This window comes from Montipora capricornis, chromosome 1 (assembly GCF_036669925.1).
Source record: "Montipora capricornis isolate CH-2021 chromosome 1, ASM3666992v2, whole genome shotgun sequence".
Lineage (NCBI taxonomy): Eukaryota > Metazoa > Cnidaria > Anthozoa > Scleractinia > Acroporidae > Montipora > Montipora capricornis.
In genome coordinates, this window is record NC_090883.1 from 43,687,529 (window position 1) to 43,705,463 (window position 17,935).

General features: G+C 38.4%; 2 protein-coding genes across 3 annotated transcripts; both read right to left on the minus strand.

Moving 5' to 3' along the window:
* Window positions 1-9: 9 nt before the first annotated feature.
* LOC138045733 (uncharacterized) lies at window positions 10-8,723 on the minus strand. Of its 2 annotated transcripts, none has more exons than XM_068892337.1 (2): window positions 7,208-8,723; window positions 10-4,330 (listed from the first exon to the last, which is right to left on the minus strand). In XM_068892337.1, the coding sequence occupies exons 1-2, from the start codon at window positions 7,284-7,286 to the stop codon at window positions 1,812-1,814; spliced, it is 2,598 nt and encodes an 865-aa protein (XP_068748438.1). In that variant the 5' UTR covers window positions 7,287-8,723; the 3' UTR covers window positions 10-1,811. The 2 variants fall into 2 exon arrangements, with proteins under 2 accessions (XP_068748438.1, XP_068748446.1); XM_068892345.1 differs by having other exon boundaries at window positions 8,192-8,716.
* Window positions 8,724-11,468: 2,745 nt separating this feature from the next.
* Window positions 11,469-17,760, minus strand: LOC138045756 (radial spoke head 1 homolog). The gene is made up of 2 exons (XM_068892365.1): window positions 17,589-17,760; window positions 11,469-12,336 (listed from the first exon to the last, which is right to left on the minus strand). The coding sequence occupies exons 1-2, from the start codon at window positions 17,640-17,642 to the stop codon at window positions 11,722-11,724; spliced, it is 669 nt and encodes a 222-aa protein (XP_068748466.1). The 5' UTR covers window positions 17,643-17,760; the 3' UTR covers window positions 11,469-11,721.
* Window positions 17,761-17,935: the final 175 nt, after the last annotated feature.

Consider the following 17,935-nt stretch of genomic DNA (forward strand, 5'->3'; position numbering starts at 1 on the left):
CCCTCATACTTTTTGAGAAAATATTTAATTTCAACTTCCTACTTTCTCTTATAACATTTTCATGCAGTCACTGGCTGGTATTACTTGTAAAGGGCTATCCCTTTAACAAACAATTGTATATTTTTTTACATTTACTTTAAATGTGCAAAATTTAAAACATATTTACAAAAAAAGATAATGACTTTTTGTAATATTACATTTTACACTAAAATTAATACATCTTATATGTGAGAAAATGCCTGGCAGCTAAATGAATCGTTTGGTATTCAAGCTAGCAGCTGCATTTACATGTAACGCCGTGGCTAGTAGTTTTGGAAGTACAGGACTTGATAACCGAACAAAGATATCTTCCGAATAACATTCTTAAACCCAAAAAGAGAAAATCCGTTTCCACAATTATTGTGGAATTACAAATTTAAAATGATTAATTTAATGTGCAATATTCATATCTTTTGAAAAGTGACAAGTCTCGGGTTAGACTTTTAGGGTCAAAAGAATGCTTTAACCCTCTCACAATGTACTTTGAGGTTTTGCAACTTTATTCTTTGTGCTCTGATCAGTCAAGTTGAAAACAAAAACACTAATAATTATTATTAATGAAAAACAAGACTTATTGTGTGGGAGACAACTGTGAACAAACATAAAGGTGTTGTTAACCTAAAGAACAACACTTTGTTGCTCATCATATAAATTTGCTCATGGAAGCTCATTTTTGGGGGAACATAAACAATTGAATTCCCTTAAATCAGGGTTTGGTGTGACCAGCCAAAAATAACGTGCTAACTTTTATTTACACACAAAAACCTAAACCATTGACCGAATGCAAAAATGGGCGCCAAAAAATTATTCTTTTGTCTTGGTGTTAATTAGCCTAACTAGCCTCATTCACACACGTAAAATTGAAAGAATTTGGGCTGTAAAACGAGGCTAGTTGGGCTAATTAACACAAAGACATAAGAATAATCTGTTGGCGGCCATTTTTGCATCCGGTCAATACAATATCATTTTTAACACTAAAAAACAAAAACCAAATGAGAAATTAATGAAAGAATTTCTTAACTTGAAAACACATGTTCTGTAACTCTCTCCACTGTTAAAAACAATACCAGAAAGCAATAACTATTAATTTTTTAATATGAAAAAACATGTCTGGTAACTCTTTCTATTGTTTGAAAAACAATACCATGCAGAAAGCACAATGTTGGAATATCTTTAAGACTAAGTGAGCTATAGACTACCAACAAAAAAATCGCTGTCCTTCCAATTAAGAAACTTGGTTTAGAAAAAGGCGCTAGCCAAAGCATTTAACCTTAATAGGAAAACGTTGGGTTTTTAAAAATGTTATTTTCTTATTTAATGGTCTGCTGCCACTGTCTTCAAAAGAGGGAGTGGGATGGAGATGAAATGGACATCATCAAAACTTACCCCTGGTAACGACCATCTCACGAGTTTAAAAAAACCAATGCATGAATGCAACTAACAGATGAATGCAGCACAGCAATACTCCTAATACTGAGAACAAACTTTCCATAAGAAGAGATGACCACGATTGTGAGTGTTTAGAGCAAACTCTACATTATAAATTTTATATGCATCACAAAGTGTCCTTCCAGTCCTACCTTGGTACTTCTCAAAGAAAACAGAAGATATCAAAATTAATGCATATCTCGGAACTGATGACATATTGACTTGCCAAATAGCAATGCAACTTGTATCCCATTGTTGTAAAATGAGAAGTTCATGTTTTGACTTTTTGGGAAACTTTGTGAGCATCTCACTATCCTGCGGTCCTGTTCACAAGTGACAGGAAATTAAAAAAAAGCAGGGCAAGTGTGTTCAATAACACAGTTTTTACAGTGCTCTCTGGTGTACATGAAAGTTTCGTAAGTTAGGCTGCACTCCTGAACATTCAAGTACTGCAAGCTACAACACTGTGCTGCAATGGTCTTGACCCCCACGTCTGTCACACCGTCGCACCCGCGAACACTAAGCTTCTTAAGCTGAGGGCAATGAATGCCAATTACCTGTAACCCAGTATCAGTGATATCACACTTCCCAGCATCAAGGGATCTCAATTTCAAGCAGTTTTGAACTATGTGACTTATGCCAACATCTGACACAGCTTCGCAACCTCGAACATTCAAGTACTTTAACTTCACACAGTGTTTGCCAATGTACTTCATTCCAGTGTCTGTCACTGGGCATTTTGCCACACTGAGGTACTTCAAGCTCGCACAGTTTTTAGCAATTTCCTTCAAGCTAAAATCCCTCACTTTGAAACAGTCACTGATGCTCAGTTCTTTGAGGCCAGAACAGTGCTGAGCAACATGTTTCATGCCAACATCTGTTACACGATTGCATCTGCGAAGGTACAGGCTCTCGAGCACAGCGCAACTGAGCCCCACAACTCTAAGGCCCAGGTCATCAAAGGCTACACAGTCACTCAAATCTAAGTGTTGCAATTTAAGGGATACTCCATTTTGCCCCAATCCTAAGCCATTAGCTATGGCAACAGGTGCTGATAAACTGCTGACACAAGTGCACCCACTGACGTCCAGATGAGTGACCCCGTGGCAACTTGATAAAAGCTCATGAAGTCCCTTGCTTGTGATACAACAACAACCAGACACTTCGAGGTCATCAAGATCGATACAAAAACGTGCAATAAACCCCAAGCCTTTGTCAGACAACAGTTCACAGCCATTTAATTTGATTGTGTGTACACTGAGGCAGTACCCCTGACTGTCCATCGCCAACTTTGACAAGATGGTCCGTAGTACTTTATTGATATCACTGTCTTGGTAATTGGTTATGTTGATGCTTGACCAAAGGAGTGGATCCCAGCAAAATGTTTGCCACTTTTGGCACACGCCAGATGCCCGGCAAAGGTCTATTGTAGTTAAATGTGAAAAGATGAAGATCAAAATGTTGTCTGGTAGGTCATTCAATGAATTTATTGCAGGAGTAGATTTTTTTCGTGAATAGTTCATAGGAAGGATTTCTTCGAAAGCACTGTGATCACTGATGGTAGTAGAATCGCTGTCATGCCTTGCTCTAGGAAATGCTTTGTTTGCTCTCTCCAGCTTTGTGATTCTATTGCGCAGACGAGCTTGCAATGAATCTTTCCTCTTGACCTTACAATTTGCTTTCTCAGGTGAGCTTTCGTTGTAATTAATACTAGTATTTAAATTACTGCTTCTTGCTGTTGACAGAGGTGAATCCAAGTCACCTTCAACATGGCTGCTAGAGGTATCATCTAAATGCAATTTGCCAGCTGAGGAAAGAATTCCATTTGTAGTGATGCCTTTTCGAGCTAAGTCCCCGTGATCCCTCACAGAAACACTGAATTTATCTTTGTCAGATGACATGGTGGAAGTTGGTTCAGTGAATGACTGTGAAGAAGAACTTTGCAAGCTGTCAGTGTCCGCCCAGTTATGTGATTTGCGTCGCCCACCAGCTTCTAACTGGGTCTTAACAGATGGACGTAGCCTTTCAATTAAGTCTTCATTTGTTCCGTTTTGCCCTGCAGTTGTAACTTTACGGGAACTTTCTTTTTTGTACTTCCTCTTCAAAGAAAATTCATCAGAACTGAATCCTTCCTCACCCCCCATATCTGCAAATACAACAGTGTGGGGTGTGTGCAATTTGAAGTCACTGTCAGTATCTGAACTTGTTTTTGCAGATAGCTTGCGATTATTGCTCGCTTTCCCAGGCGGAGCAAATCGTTTGCTTGATGCCTCATGCACCTCCTTTTGATATTCAACAACTCGACTGTTTTCCTGTAGCTTTTGAATTCCTCTTATTTCCTGGTTTCCTTTACTATCCCTCGAACGTTCATGTGATCCATGTTCTCCATTCATTTTGCTGTAATCTCTTTCATTAGCATTCAGTATTCTGCCATTGGATAAATTTGGTTGCGACAACCTTGATTTGTGCACTCTCCCTTGAGTTTCTGCCCCCCTATTTTGCTGAGAATGTCCAGATTTAAACTTTTCAACTGCTGTATCATGTTTTTCACTTTCATCGTTCATTCTGAGAAAATCTGGAATTGTTAATTCCTCTCTAGGAATCATTAATCCTGACCCATTCATGGTTGAAAAATCTGAATCCTTAAGATCACGTTTCACAATAGGAGAACTATTCCCTTGAAGCTTTTGTGATTGGCTATCTTTCAAGAAATCAGGAACTTCAAATTCTTTCAAAGGCAAGTGGATGGAGCTTTCTCTGTGGTTACTGCTGTTCACAATTACACCATTCTGTCCTTGTTTTGGTGAGAACTGTTTGCTGTTATGGCTTTTTGGAGATTTCCCTTTTTTCTTTCTCTTGATTTCTGCAAAACAGAGAGAAAAAGATAATAGCCATTTATATCACTTAAAGAGGAGTTTGAAGAAAGGCAACATTTTTGAGGCAGTCCTAGTGAAAACTATCTTTGCTTAAACAACATGTGAGGATCTCGTAACGAGCCTTACAAAAACAAGTAAAGAAGACCATGGCAAAAATCTCAAAGATCATTTAATTAAAAGTTTTAGGTTTTGAAGCAAGGTTTACCCTTTTTGTCCCAAAATTCCATGGGTCTTTCGTGATTTTCAAGGACCCTACAAGACAAAATCAATGACCTAGGAAACCCTTAAATGTATACGGAACCAGTATATGAAATGGAGCACTCTTGAAAACACTCTCAGCACATTATGTCTTTTCCACAAGTTGAGACAATTTCGTTTTATTTCATTTCACAAAGATCTCATTTCCCAGGATTTTACGGGCCTGGATTTTACAAAACTGGAATTATCCAATCATGACAGAATTTGCATGACTCCTACAAACCCTGTTCTAACAAGTCTTTGCAAGAAAGATCTTGACTGCATTAATATTATTGACTGAAGCTGCTTGCAAAAACGTGAAGGTACAAAGTTTGTACAGGAGTTAACCTGCCAAAATTGAAAACCTTTGCTTGTCGCCCTTCTTGTTGCATTATCAAGATTGAAAACAAAAAGAACGTTTTACCTAATGGTGCTTAAAAGGACTAATTGAATTCAGTGCAAACATAATAATACAAAAATGTTGATAAATTTAGATTCATGATTTCAAAAGTTTGTGGAATTTCAAACAGGAGTTTTCCAAGAGGTTCATCAGAAGAGCACTCCCTTAAGAGTGCCTGTTGTGAAAGCTTGGAAAGCATTTCAGAGTTTGTAAAAGGAAAAAAACAACAATTATATTAATTAATAAAAAGACAAGTTATGTTTGGAGGTGTTTGGAGATGACTTGTCAACACCTTACATACCAAATAACTGTAATGAACAGAAAGCAGAGTTTCCTTTTAAAAACCAATTACTGGTACATAAAAAAAAGACTTGCACAACTTCATTTCTTGTTTTATAATATTGTAAATTTGCTTACAAACAGAAAAAATAAAATTACCACTGGGAAGTCAAGGTTACAAAGTCTCCACAGGTAACAATAATAGTATTATTATTAGTTGAAGAAAAAAGAACAGAACACCTCCCAGGAAGATTTAATTGCTTTTAATTAAAGTGCTAAGATACTAAAGTTGAAAAACTGACAGGCCTGAACACATCTAAAAGCTGATGAAATTAAAAAAAAATATTGACAGCATTGAAAAGTTTAGAAAGGTCAATACTACTAAACAATTTCAAACTATAGTTTTAGTAAGAGCATGAACAGCTCTGTATCTAAATTAAAGGTGCAGTTTCTTTTTTATAAAAAACATGATTTGGGCTTACGTACATGTTTTCCACGACTTGTGGTGCATTTGATTGGGCAAACGTGATTTAGATCTTAAATTTTCAGATTTCCAACTGAACATAAAATCTGAAAATGGATTTTGTTGCAGTCAAGAAGGATTTCAATTACTGAGATCTGCAACAAAATCTGTTTTCAGAAATCGGGAAATCCAGGTTTTAAGATCTAAATCCGAATGCACCCCAATAATAACAATTATTCTTACCGGTAGTCAATAAATCTGTGAATGAAAGGAAGAAATGTATTTTTCCATGGTGACTTGGGATACAAAAATGGAGTGATTGGATTTTTTCCAAGTATCCTTGAGTCACCCACCAAAAGAAATCATCTCTTCAAAGATCAAGCTTGTAAATATTTAAAACTCTTTTACAGGTCAACAATGAAATGATATATATGAAATCAAGTGAAGGTATAGAAATCAAGAGAAGGTATAGGAATCGTACCAACACGAGTGCATTTCGTGATTTTTGGGCACGAGTGATGTTTTGAAAGTTCGCAAAATTACAAGTGCAACTTGAACACTTCAAAAACATCAAGAGTGACCATAAATCATGAAATACATACGCAAGTTCATACAAAGTTTTATTTATTATTTCAACAAAATCGATAACCTATGTACGCATTCGTCATTGACCAATCAGAAACGCAATATTTTTTGTCGAGTATATAATAAATTGCTTTGTAGCAATATCTCAATTTGCTTTTTGGTGCGACGATTTTCCTCCTAATTCCTTCTTCTGAATAAACTTATTGAATGGATTGATTTTTGGGCTAAGTTTTTGTTGTCATAAGATGTCTAACCCTTCAAAGTCCACATTTCCTATAATAATTGGATCTGTAAAATGTTTAAACCAGAGATAGTGCCGTAACAAAGATAAACGCTATATCGGTCATTTGGAACTGTGACAAATATAGCATTTAAATATAGCATTTATTAAACTAAGTCTACATACAAATCCCGATAAATGTACGCTTACAAGCGTTTCCAGTTATTGCCAAACATGAAACACGTTTCGCTGAAGCTTTTAGAACTGGTATCAACATTCATTTTCAATTTGAATAACTCAAATGTACGACTATCTGGCGGCTGATCTTTCGTCTGTTTGAAAAAAAACTTTTCAATAAACGGAAATAACACTGTATCCGATTTCATGACCTCACACAATATTGGAAATTTACAATTCTTTAAAATTCTCGAAATATCCAAAACCAAAGGTAACATACTGTCCTTCAAAGGAAACAGCCGCTGTGTATGACCCAGCGAAATTAGGAAGATTTACTTGCGCTTGATAAAAATGTTACCAAATAAATCACTAGCATATTACATGGTGTAATCCAGATTTTCGTACATGTTATAGGCCATGAGACAACTGGGCAAAGAAAAAAAGGCCATATATTGGCAGTAATAACATAAAAAAAAAAAAACTAAATCCAATGTACCCAATACCTGAGTGGATTCTGAACAACTTCCCGACGTTATAAGGCAACGTTTGTTGTCGAAGCAGCGCGGTTGTACGGTTGTACATGTTGAAAGGAAACAATCAATATGGCGGAATAGTAAATTTGAGAGGAAATAGTACATTTCTAACATATTTCACGAACTTGATGGCTGAACAAGAAATCGAAAGAATACTTCAATACATACAAAGAACGGACGATGACATATTTCTAAAAAGCATTCGAACTTTCGAAGGCAAAATGAAAGTGAAGTTTTCTTGACGTAACGTGAGCCCGTTTACGGAAAACTAATGGTGGAAATCTTTGTCACGGAAGCAAATAATTGCCGTTGAAAGCCTTTTCCGGGAATCACTGGTTGGACAAAAGAAGAAAAGAAGTAAGAGCAAAGACTGAGTGAAATCGTCAAGTATTTCTAACAAAATGAAAGCAATGTTCGTGGATGTTGTGTAAACAAATCCTCAATCCACTGATGAATTGGCTTACCGTGGCACGAAAAGCTAACATATTGTGTACATTGGGGTTATATCGTCTTGAGGCGAATAATGCATTCTTTCTTATTTTTAACACTGTTATTTTTCAACTAACAAACTTAAGCTGAAATGTAATCAGCAAATCTTTTATCAATGAGTCATAGGTCTGTCGCGATCTGAACTTTAAAGCCTCTTACTAGAAAATGGCGACACAAACGGTTTTGCCTGCTTTTCAGCTGCGATGGCGAATTAAATCACAACAACGCTTCAGCATAACAGAACTACGTTCAATGGATGTTAATCGATGAAGTTATTCAAAAAACGATCGTTGATGCAGTTAAAAAAGTCAAAACCACTTGCCCGAGCAGTAGCACAGTCGCTCCTATCACGAAATTATTGTCATGCAAAATCCCCCTTCACAAGTCAATGTCAATGTCACACTTGAATTTCAAGTATTTCAACAGATTTTTTCGACGCAAAGCGAAGCTTAACATCTATCTCACCTTCTGGACTTCTTCCCTGGGTATTTCCCATTTCATATCCATACGATTTCCGTAAAAGTTTTACCTTGACAAGGACGCATCATTGTGTGAAATCAGCGTTAGGACTGAGGCCCCCTGTTTGTCAAACCGCGCCACTCACTTTGATTGCTTGTGAGGAAACAACGAATTAAACAATATAAATAATTTATTTTTCATAGGATAACGAAAGTAGGATGAGTAAATACGTTGAACAACTATCCAAAGACGCTTTGGTCCATAGGTTTGATACGTGAAATTATTTACTGCCGGCTTAATGCATTCCTGCTGAAATATCATAGGCTATTTCGAAATGATATTGAAGGCATGCAAAGGCTGTGAAAGGTATCATTTTTATTGTTTATCGAAAATATTTTACGCAACCTTGCACACGGGCAATAAGGTTGTTAAAATTCTTTTGTTTCCTTTCGGTCTTGCCACAGGAGCTCTACAAAGATAAATTAAAAATCTATTTTTAACCAACCGCAGTCTTGCATATTTTGCGTTATTGACTGGCCCCTGAAATAGATATGTGGTATAAAAGTTTTAGTCAAATAAAGCTAAATTTGAACTTAAAATAATTATGAATTTCAGGAAATCGTGCCAATTTAGAATGACAGATGTGTTTTCATCTGTAAGTTGTTTACCGAAGTATGAAATGTGAGTGAAAAAGCATTGATTTGTAACGTGCAGTCACCAGTGTGACATTTTTAAGAGGCGCTATGGGCCGTCCAACCATCAAAATACAAACGGTCTACGCACCAGGACTCAAGATTCTGTCAATGAACTAGACTATTTTCCATCTGTGCTCTACTGTTGCTAATTGTCTATTTCAAATCCTCCAAAAATAAGACTGTTACATTCACGCTCTTGATTGCATCATGGGTAGTCAGGGAAACATGGCGGGAAGTTTAAAGATTTGTATGGAAATTCAAAGCTAAATATTCTTCTGTACACGACTCTGCTTTATAGACTTTCGCCTTCATAAACCAAACAAATAAGTTCATGTTCACAACTGAGAAGAACTAGACTCGGTATCCGTTCTTTGGAATTCCTAAATATTGCTTTTTTGGTCATTCTCTGTGGCTTTATACATTTTTGGTCTCCATACATTCTCTGTACCTTCATACATTCATTTTGTGCCTTTGGAATTACGGGAAATGTATGACAGAAACTCTTTTTTAAAAAAAAATGTCTACAATAGGCATTTTCTCCAAATTTATTCTGCCGCACCTTTGAGCGCATATCTTCTGGTTTGGAAAATAAAAAACCCGAAATTGCATATCATGAATACTTTTCATCGTTTTGAACTTCCTTACAAACTTTTGAATTTCTCTCCATCTTGCCCTGATAACCCATGATGCACTCAAGAGCGTGAACTCGTCTATTAATGGCTGAGATAATTAGAATGAGAATCTCCCTCGTTTTCCCCTATCCTTATTATCTTTCTTTCAGCTTCTTCGATTAATTTCATCTTTTTTATCGCAAATAGTAAGCATGTCAGTGACATGTCTGCATATTATTTGACCTGATTAACCGTGCTGTTTTCTGGTAGTCTGTTGTTGTTGCTTTGTTCTATTTGTCGTTCTTGCCAGCCTTGCAACCTACGGGTGAGGGCTGTGTTTCGGAACAAATGACGGAGGAAAAAAGCCGTGAAATCCTCTGACAAAAAGATAAAATTTCGAAGCATTTACTAGGCTACCTGTCCAATGTGGGTTGGGTTAGTTGATTTTCTGAGACAGGTATTTTTTACCCAGGCGTGTTCCCCCCTTTGTTACATGTAAGCCTATTCAGGTGGCGAAAACGCCACAATCTGGTGAGTACCCTCTGTTTGACACAGTATGACCCCCCTTTGAAAAATCCTGGCTACGCCCCTGCATGCTTTGTTACCTCTACTTCCTAGAGGAGTCCTGAGTACTAGAGTGAATCCGGATACGTTTCGGATGCGTCCGAACGGGTAAATTCGATTTGAATACGCTACGCGTGGATGGAAATATTCTTGAATCCGGAAAGAAAAGTTGCGGATTCAAAAACATCTGGGGCCTAAACTACAGTTTCAATTTTTGTCGCCCACTTCTCATGTCGTCTTGGAATGATAAGGAGGGAGTAGACAGACAGCTGATTGCCTTATGATAACTGCTAACACCATTAGTAGGAATTTAGCGCCAATCTCATTTAGCAAAGCTTCTTGCAACTACAGTTTCAATTTTTGTCACCTACTTTTTTCGTCTTCGAATGATAATTAGACAACAGACAGACAGCTGATTGGACTAACTGCTACCACCGTCATGGTGTTTGACAGCATTCCCCTAAGTTTGTAAGCTCTGCTTTCTACAAAATTTCAATGCATGTTACTAAGTTTGCACATGTTTCATGTCTTATATGTACATATACTATGTCCATGCCGGCCACGAACGTTTGCCCCCTCCCCCCCCCCCCTCCCCGTTCCCCCCTTTCAACCTTGTTGAAACATTTTGAATCGAAGTTGAATTGATGTTGAGTGAGTTTAAAAGCGTTTACAGTTTTCTTCAAGTGACCATTTAACATTTCTTTTGTTTTCGCGAATGTTAAATGAAGTTGAAGCCGTATGCGCGTGCGCACTTATTGGTCTCTCCATGACGTATCCCAATCTCGACCCCAGAGCTCTTCTCTTGACTGAGGGAGAGAATAGCTCTGGGGAACCCTGAAACAAAGTGTCTTGTGATTGGTTTTCGTGAAGAACGATCAAAAGCGACTCTAATTGATGAATTCATGTTAGCGCGAGGAGTGAGCAGGCGCCGTAAGGTTCAAATAGCCAATTTTTGGCTATAAGAACCCTATGGCACATGTTCTCCTACACAGAGTTTCCCAGAGTCTTGGGTCGATCAGGGGCTCTGGTGACGAGAATGTGACGTATCCATGTTCGTATCCCGGATTAAGAATCGCAGCTGCAGCCTCGGACTGCATAGTGACCAGGCCTCTTGTGAATCTTTGTTGAATCAAATTTTGATGATGTGTTGAAACAGTTTGTACATCGTTTAACAAATCGAACGGATGTCGAAGCAAATGTTGAAAACGTTACCAGGGCCTTAAGGTATAACCAGTTCACATTCAAAGCAGAACTCGACCATACTTAAAGCCGTCCCCTAATATGAACCCGTCCAGTAACTGGACACAATTTGCCTACAACGTTTTTTTGAATGCTATTTGGCCGATAGACAAAATTCCATTTTCCAGAAATTTAGAATGAGCCTGAAAGGTAACTATGCTAAGTTGACACCTGTGGCGTTTAAGAAAAAGTTTTATTATTTAAGGAACATTTGATTTTGTGACCGGAAATGTTTGTATTGAAAACTTGTCCCTGGAACGCAAGATCTTGCCTGATATAGATTGTATCGACTTGTGTGCTATCTGGAAATTAAACTGAATTCATAGATGCTTAAAATCCTTCACAAGACGGCCTGTTAATAAATACAAAAGATTACTTAAATGATCCTTTAAACAGTTCCGCACATTGAGTCTAATTCGCAGTCGTTCTATTTTGCCGGCTCAATCTCAGTTAGGCTTGAACATTTCCACTTTGCTGTCAGAACGGTAAGCGGTTCGTCTTCCTCTGTATCACCTTCTTGGATCTGCTCTTCCAACACGAACTCTCCGTGCTGTTCACAGCCAATATCAAATCGATATTTACCCAATCCTTGAAGGTTATCATCTGCAAAGTTGCCGACGTATCTGTGATTGGAGTGAATCAGCTCACCCGTCCCGTCTCGCTTCCCGTGTACCCAAGATCCCATATACTTGGTCCCACTCGCCGAGTAAGTGTAAAGGCCGTGGCCATGCCGCTGGTGTTCGTACCAGTCCCCTTCGTAAGTGTCACCGTTCGCGTAGGTGTAAATGCCGTGGCCATTTCTGCGGTCCTCAACCCAGCCACCCTCGTAACGTGAGCCATCCGGGTACCAAAACGTGCCTTGGCCGTGTTTCTTGCCCTTAACGTATTCGCCAACGTACTTGGAGCCGTTTTTGAAGCGGTATGTACCATTTCCTTGTCGCTTGCCGTGCGCGTACTGTCCCTCGTACGTGTCTCCGTTTGGAAGCGTTGCTTTGCCGTTGCCGTGACGTTCCTCATTTTCGTTTCTTTCACCTTCGTACTCCTAAAAAAATGAAAACACAACGTGATGAATTTGTTTCAATCGTACTCTCGATTACAGGGGCTTCAAAACAACGTCGTCGTCGAAAAGACGGTTTTATTACGTGGGATGCCTATGGCAGACCACGTTTAAAAATAGTATCAGTGTCGTAGTAGTTGAATATGGAAATTAGCCGCGTGCTTGTTTACGAAACGAATACCAATAAAACTAGAGCAAAGCTTCAAGGAAAATTTTTGAGATGTCAAACTATTGGTCTAAAAAATAAAACTTTAAAAGAATAAAATTACTTTTAAAAATAGAAGAACCGTAGCCAGGGTAAAACATATTAAAAAATTATTATAAAAAACGTTCACTGGCTATATACAGTTAAAAACTTTCGAGCTTTCGGCTGTCAGGCTACAGCCTTCAATGGAAATGAATGGAAAAAATGATGACAACTACAATATATACAAAAATAGGTGAGAAAAAGGATATAAAAACGGGAAAAAATATTTGTCAAAAAAACTAATTGTTCTTTTTTAAAAGAATGGAGTATTGATTAGGGAGCGGCCTAGAATTGTTATCTGCATGATCTATCGAAGCGGTGTGCCAAGATTCCAGTGTCTTGCGGGTACGAGAAGAACCCTTGTCAATCACTTGGGAATTTTTAAAGTCAATAGAGTGATTTGAAGACCAAGCGTGTTTAGCGATGTTGGAGCCTCTTGCGTAAGACTTCACATTCCTCATATGTTCTTTTTTTCTGGTTTCAAAGAATCTGCCAGTCTCGCCAACATAACTCCATGGGCAGTCGGCACAAGATATTTTGTAAACCACGTTAGGTTGAAGATCGATCGGAGGGCGGGACTTAGGAGAGGGAAACTCCTGTTGTAAAGTCTTGAATGCCTTGCTGACAACTCGAATATCATGTTTTTTAAGGAGTCTAATTAGAGGCTGAGAAATGCCATTAATATAGGGGAGGACTGCATAACTGGAGAATTCGGAGGGTGCAACCCATTTAAAAAACATGCAAACAAGTTCCTCAGGTGTTGGGATGGGATTTGTTCGCTGAGTAGAAGATTTCTTCTTTAGAATGTTGGAGATAACATTTTGGGGGTAATTGTTAGATCGTAGAGCGTCGATGACATGAATAAGTTCTTTCTCTTTTCCTTGTTTTGTGCTCGGGAGATTAGTTGCGCGATGTAACAAAGTCTCAGCTGTACTTGTCTTGTCATGATGGGAGAAGAAATCTAGATACCTATCAGTGTGGGTTGGTTTACGGTAAACCCCAATAATGAGATCATTATCCTTGCGAGTAACCAAAGCGTCCAGAAAGGCGATCTGGTTATTGTTTTCTTCTTCGATGGTAAAGGAGATGTGTTGATCGATACTGTTGAGTGTGTTATGGAAAGAGTCAACGGCGTTTCTTTTAATGATACAGAAACTATCGTTTAATGATACAGAAACTATCGTCAACGTTGACTCTTTCCATAACACACTCAACAGTATCGATCAACACATCTCCTTTACCATCGAAGAAGAAAACAATAACCAGATCGCCTTTCTGGACGCTTTGGTTACTCGCAAGGATAATGATCTCATTATTGGGGTTTACCGTAAACCAACCCACACTGATAGGTATCTAGATTTCTTCTCCCATCATGACAAACGACACAAGACCAGTACAGCTGAGACTTTGTTACATCGCGCAACTAATCTCCCGAGCACAAAACAAGGAAAAGAGAAAGAACTTATTCATGTCATCGACGCTCTACGATCTAACAATTACCCCCAAAATGTTATCTCCAACATTCTAAAGAAGAAATCTTCTACTCAGCGAACAAATCCCATCCCAACACCTGAGGAACTTGTTTGCATGTTTTTTAAATGGGTTGCACCCTCCGAATTCTCCAGTTATGCAGTCCTCCCCTATATTAATGGCATTTCTCAGCCTCTAACTAGACTCCTTAAAAAACATGATATTCGAGTTGTCAGCAAGCCATTCAAGACTTTACAACAGGAGTTTCCCTCTCCTAAGTCCCGCCCTCCGATCGATCTTCAACCTAACGTGGTTTACAAAATATCTTGTGCCGACTGCCCATGGAGTTATGTTGGCGAGACTGGCAGATTCTTTGAAACCAGAAAAAAAGAACATATGAGGAATGTGAAGTCTTACGCAAGAGGCTCCAACATCGCTAAACACGCTTGGTCTTCAAATCACTCTATTGACTTTAAAAATTCCCAAGTGATTGACAAGGGTTCTTCTCGTACCCGCAAGACACTGGAATCTTGGCACACCGCTTCGATAGATCATGCAGATAACAATTCTTGGCCGCTCCCTAATCAATACTCCATTCTTTTAAAAAAGAACAATTAGTTTTTTTGACAAATATTTTTTCCCGTTTTTATATCCTCTTTCTCATCTATTTTTGTACATATTGTAGTTGTCATCATTTTTTCCATTCATTTCCATTGAAGGCTGTAGCCTGACAGCCGAAAGCTCGAAAGTTTTTAACTGTATATAGCCAGTGAACGTTTTTTATAATAATTTTTTAATAAAATTACTGCCCTTTTTTATTTTTGTAATGTGAACAAGACACAGGAAAGTATTTCACCCGGCTGTTCAGTTTTATACAGGTAAATTGTAACTGAAAACTTGGCTATCAAGCTAGTTCACGGACACTCCACTTTTAATAATCAATTACAAAGCGTGGTAGAGTTGAATCCCCGAATAGTTCTTTACAACGAAAGTTTAGGTTCACACCGCAACCAGGCTGACAATGTGACAATGATTTTGATGCTTCTTTGATTTGTCAGTAGAAATGTGAATGTACAATAGCTTAAAAAGTTACAATTCAGAGGCTATGTCAAAGGTCTCTGAATTGCAACTTTTCAACCTTCTTGTATGTTTATGTCATGAAACGATTTTCGTTCCGCTTAAAAAAATGTTCCAGCTGTATTCTTAAACGAGCGTCCTCGCAGTCAAGGTCTTTGCTCCGTGTAAGCTTATTTCCAGCATGCCCCAGCGTTTTCAATGGAGGATCTCCATTTATTTTGGGAGGCCTAATTTATATAAGCTTAGTAGTGTGATCATTGTTGGAGGCAGTGTGGCCCAGTGGTTAGGGCGCTTGCCTTGAGAGCCGGAGATCCCGGGTTCAAGACCCGCTCTGACCACTCGTAAAATTTGTTCCTGGAAATCCCTGGTTCAACTTCCCAGCCGCACTTGTAAATAACTAACTGGTTTGCCTCCGGACAGCTGGGATTCTTAACAGTTGTTGTTAATGTGTTCTGTTGTTTCGTTGATTGTTTCATTGGCCCTGAAAAGCCCCTATGGGGAGCGGTCAATTATGTATGTAATGTAATTAATTTTCTTTCTCCTCTTGTCTTCTTTGCTTGTATATATTCTAAATTTATTTTTTTCTATTTGGCAAATGATTAATGAAATGAATAAAACTGGATAACGGTATTTACATCACTATTTAGTGAATCATACAAGAGCTCTTCTCCACTAGGTAGTGATTATCCAGTTCTTAGTGCTGGGAAGTTTATAAAATCAATAGAATACCGCCTTTGATCTTTGCGCTCCACTGAGGTAATAAAAATCGTTTCATTTTTCTACGGTTGCCCCTTTGATCTTATGCTTTTTTGCCTCAGGCAAGTGATCTTGATGCGCTTTTGTCTTTTCCCGCTGTTAAAAGACTTTCATACCGACAGAAGAACAGAGAGACTGACATGCATAATGAAAACCGACCCTAGTCGACGTAAAAGCAACCGCCTTGGACAATCACCTGTCCGTCTTCATCTGTATCTTTTCAATGGACAATGGTTTTCCTTGCTTAGTTTACCTGATAAGATTCATTTGAGGCCTGTTTGCAACCATGCTGAGTCTAATAAGGAACAAGGCGCCCTTCAATTTCTGTAGAGACTTACTACTTAAGACTTAGAGTTAGTTTAGTACAGAGCGTCAAAGACTAGCCGGCGTAACAAGCGCCGCAAAGGGATGGAAACAGTGGGAGACAGAGTGAGTGCTCTCAGCGTTTGCTACGCATGCAGGCTCGTCAAACACATTAGGTGCGGTTACACTCACCATGGTAAATGCCATTTCCCATGGTAAATTATCCCGCGGTGCCTTACACTTGAGTTTTAGTATACCGCGTTAACCAGGGGTCACACGTTACGAAGATTACCGAGGTAATGCGAAATCTCACGCAATTCATTGGCGGGAAATTTAATCACAACTTCATCAGCATAGCGATTGGCTCTTGTACCTCGGGCATCAAAACACCCTTCCAACTTCCCACGTTAAATGTCATGGGCGCTTCCACTGATCTTTTTGACGTATCCATGGATATTTAACACGGGAAATTTACCTCGGGAAGCGTCGGTCACACTACTAAATACAGTTTCCCTTGGTAAAAAGGCAATTTACCACGGTAAAAGTGCCCCGTGTAACCGCACCTATTATCTCCACCCTTTTGTCAAAAAAAAAAATATATAGCCAGAAGAGGCGGCTACATGACAATGTGCCCCAACTCAGGCCTTCAGATTCGTCTCGAAATTAACATCTACAAAAAAGGAAAAGCAACAGCGACGTCCAGTTGATATTTGACTGTTTGCATAACTTAATACATGTATAAGCAGAAAGAAAGGTTCCACTTGTGACCGCCCGCTCTTGTGTACCTTGGTCATAATTCGCTGAATGAGTTCTTTATTTTAATCTCAAGGAAACTAGAGAGCTTTAATTAAGCGTGCAATAAATAGCTTTTCATTCCTCGTTGGCCTATTTTTTCCTTTACACGAATACTTAGAAGGGCAGCGAATGCAAATGACTTTGTTATTTTAATTAAGTTAAGTTCATTTGTGTCTTGAGCTTCATAGCAAAATTAGACTATTGAGTTTTCGTCTTATCCACCTATGGGTAATATCGTTGTTTCAGTTGCCTTGAAGATCCAGGGCTACTTATTAATAAAAAGTTCACCTATTGGTGGAAACTAATAGCGACCATTAGATCTTCGCTGATAAGCATTTTAAGGATCAGTAAACATCACCTCAACACTTGATTAAATAGTCTCACTGTCGATCTACACAGTTAAAACTAAAACTCGAAGTACCGTTCGACTTATCAACGGAAAAAGCCTACAAGAATATCGTCGATTTAAACGTTTATTTCGAAATGAAGAAAAAAAAATGGAACTTGCAGGTACAAGATAATATTGACATACTATGGCTTCACTTTACAAAGGGACAAAATAAGGCACTAGTGAAAAAAAATCGCTTACCCCAAGATTGATACCCTCGTCTTCTTCAAACTCTTCGGAGCCAATGTCAGACATGTTCAAGCGCCAAAGATTTCCCTTCCAAAGCAACAAGAAAATTATTGTCCGCGGGAAAAGGCTCTTCGAAGATGATTTTAATTTATGTGTTTGGAGACACTCTTTTCTTGTGTTGCCAAAGCAACTAAATCGTGTAGCTAAATTTGAAATTCAAATCCACAAAAAGCTAATTACTTTCTACGACAATACCTTATTGAATTACTTAAACGTAGGCATGCAATTCGTGCAAAAGAGCAATGGTCATTTTCAATTGAACCGTTTTCTTCGGTCATAGAGACTTAATAGGAAACAAA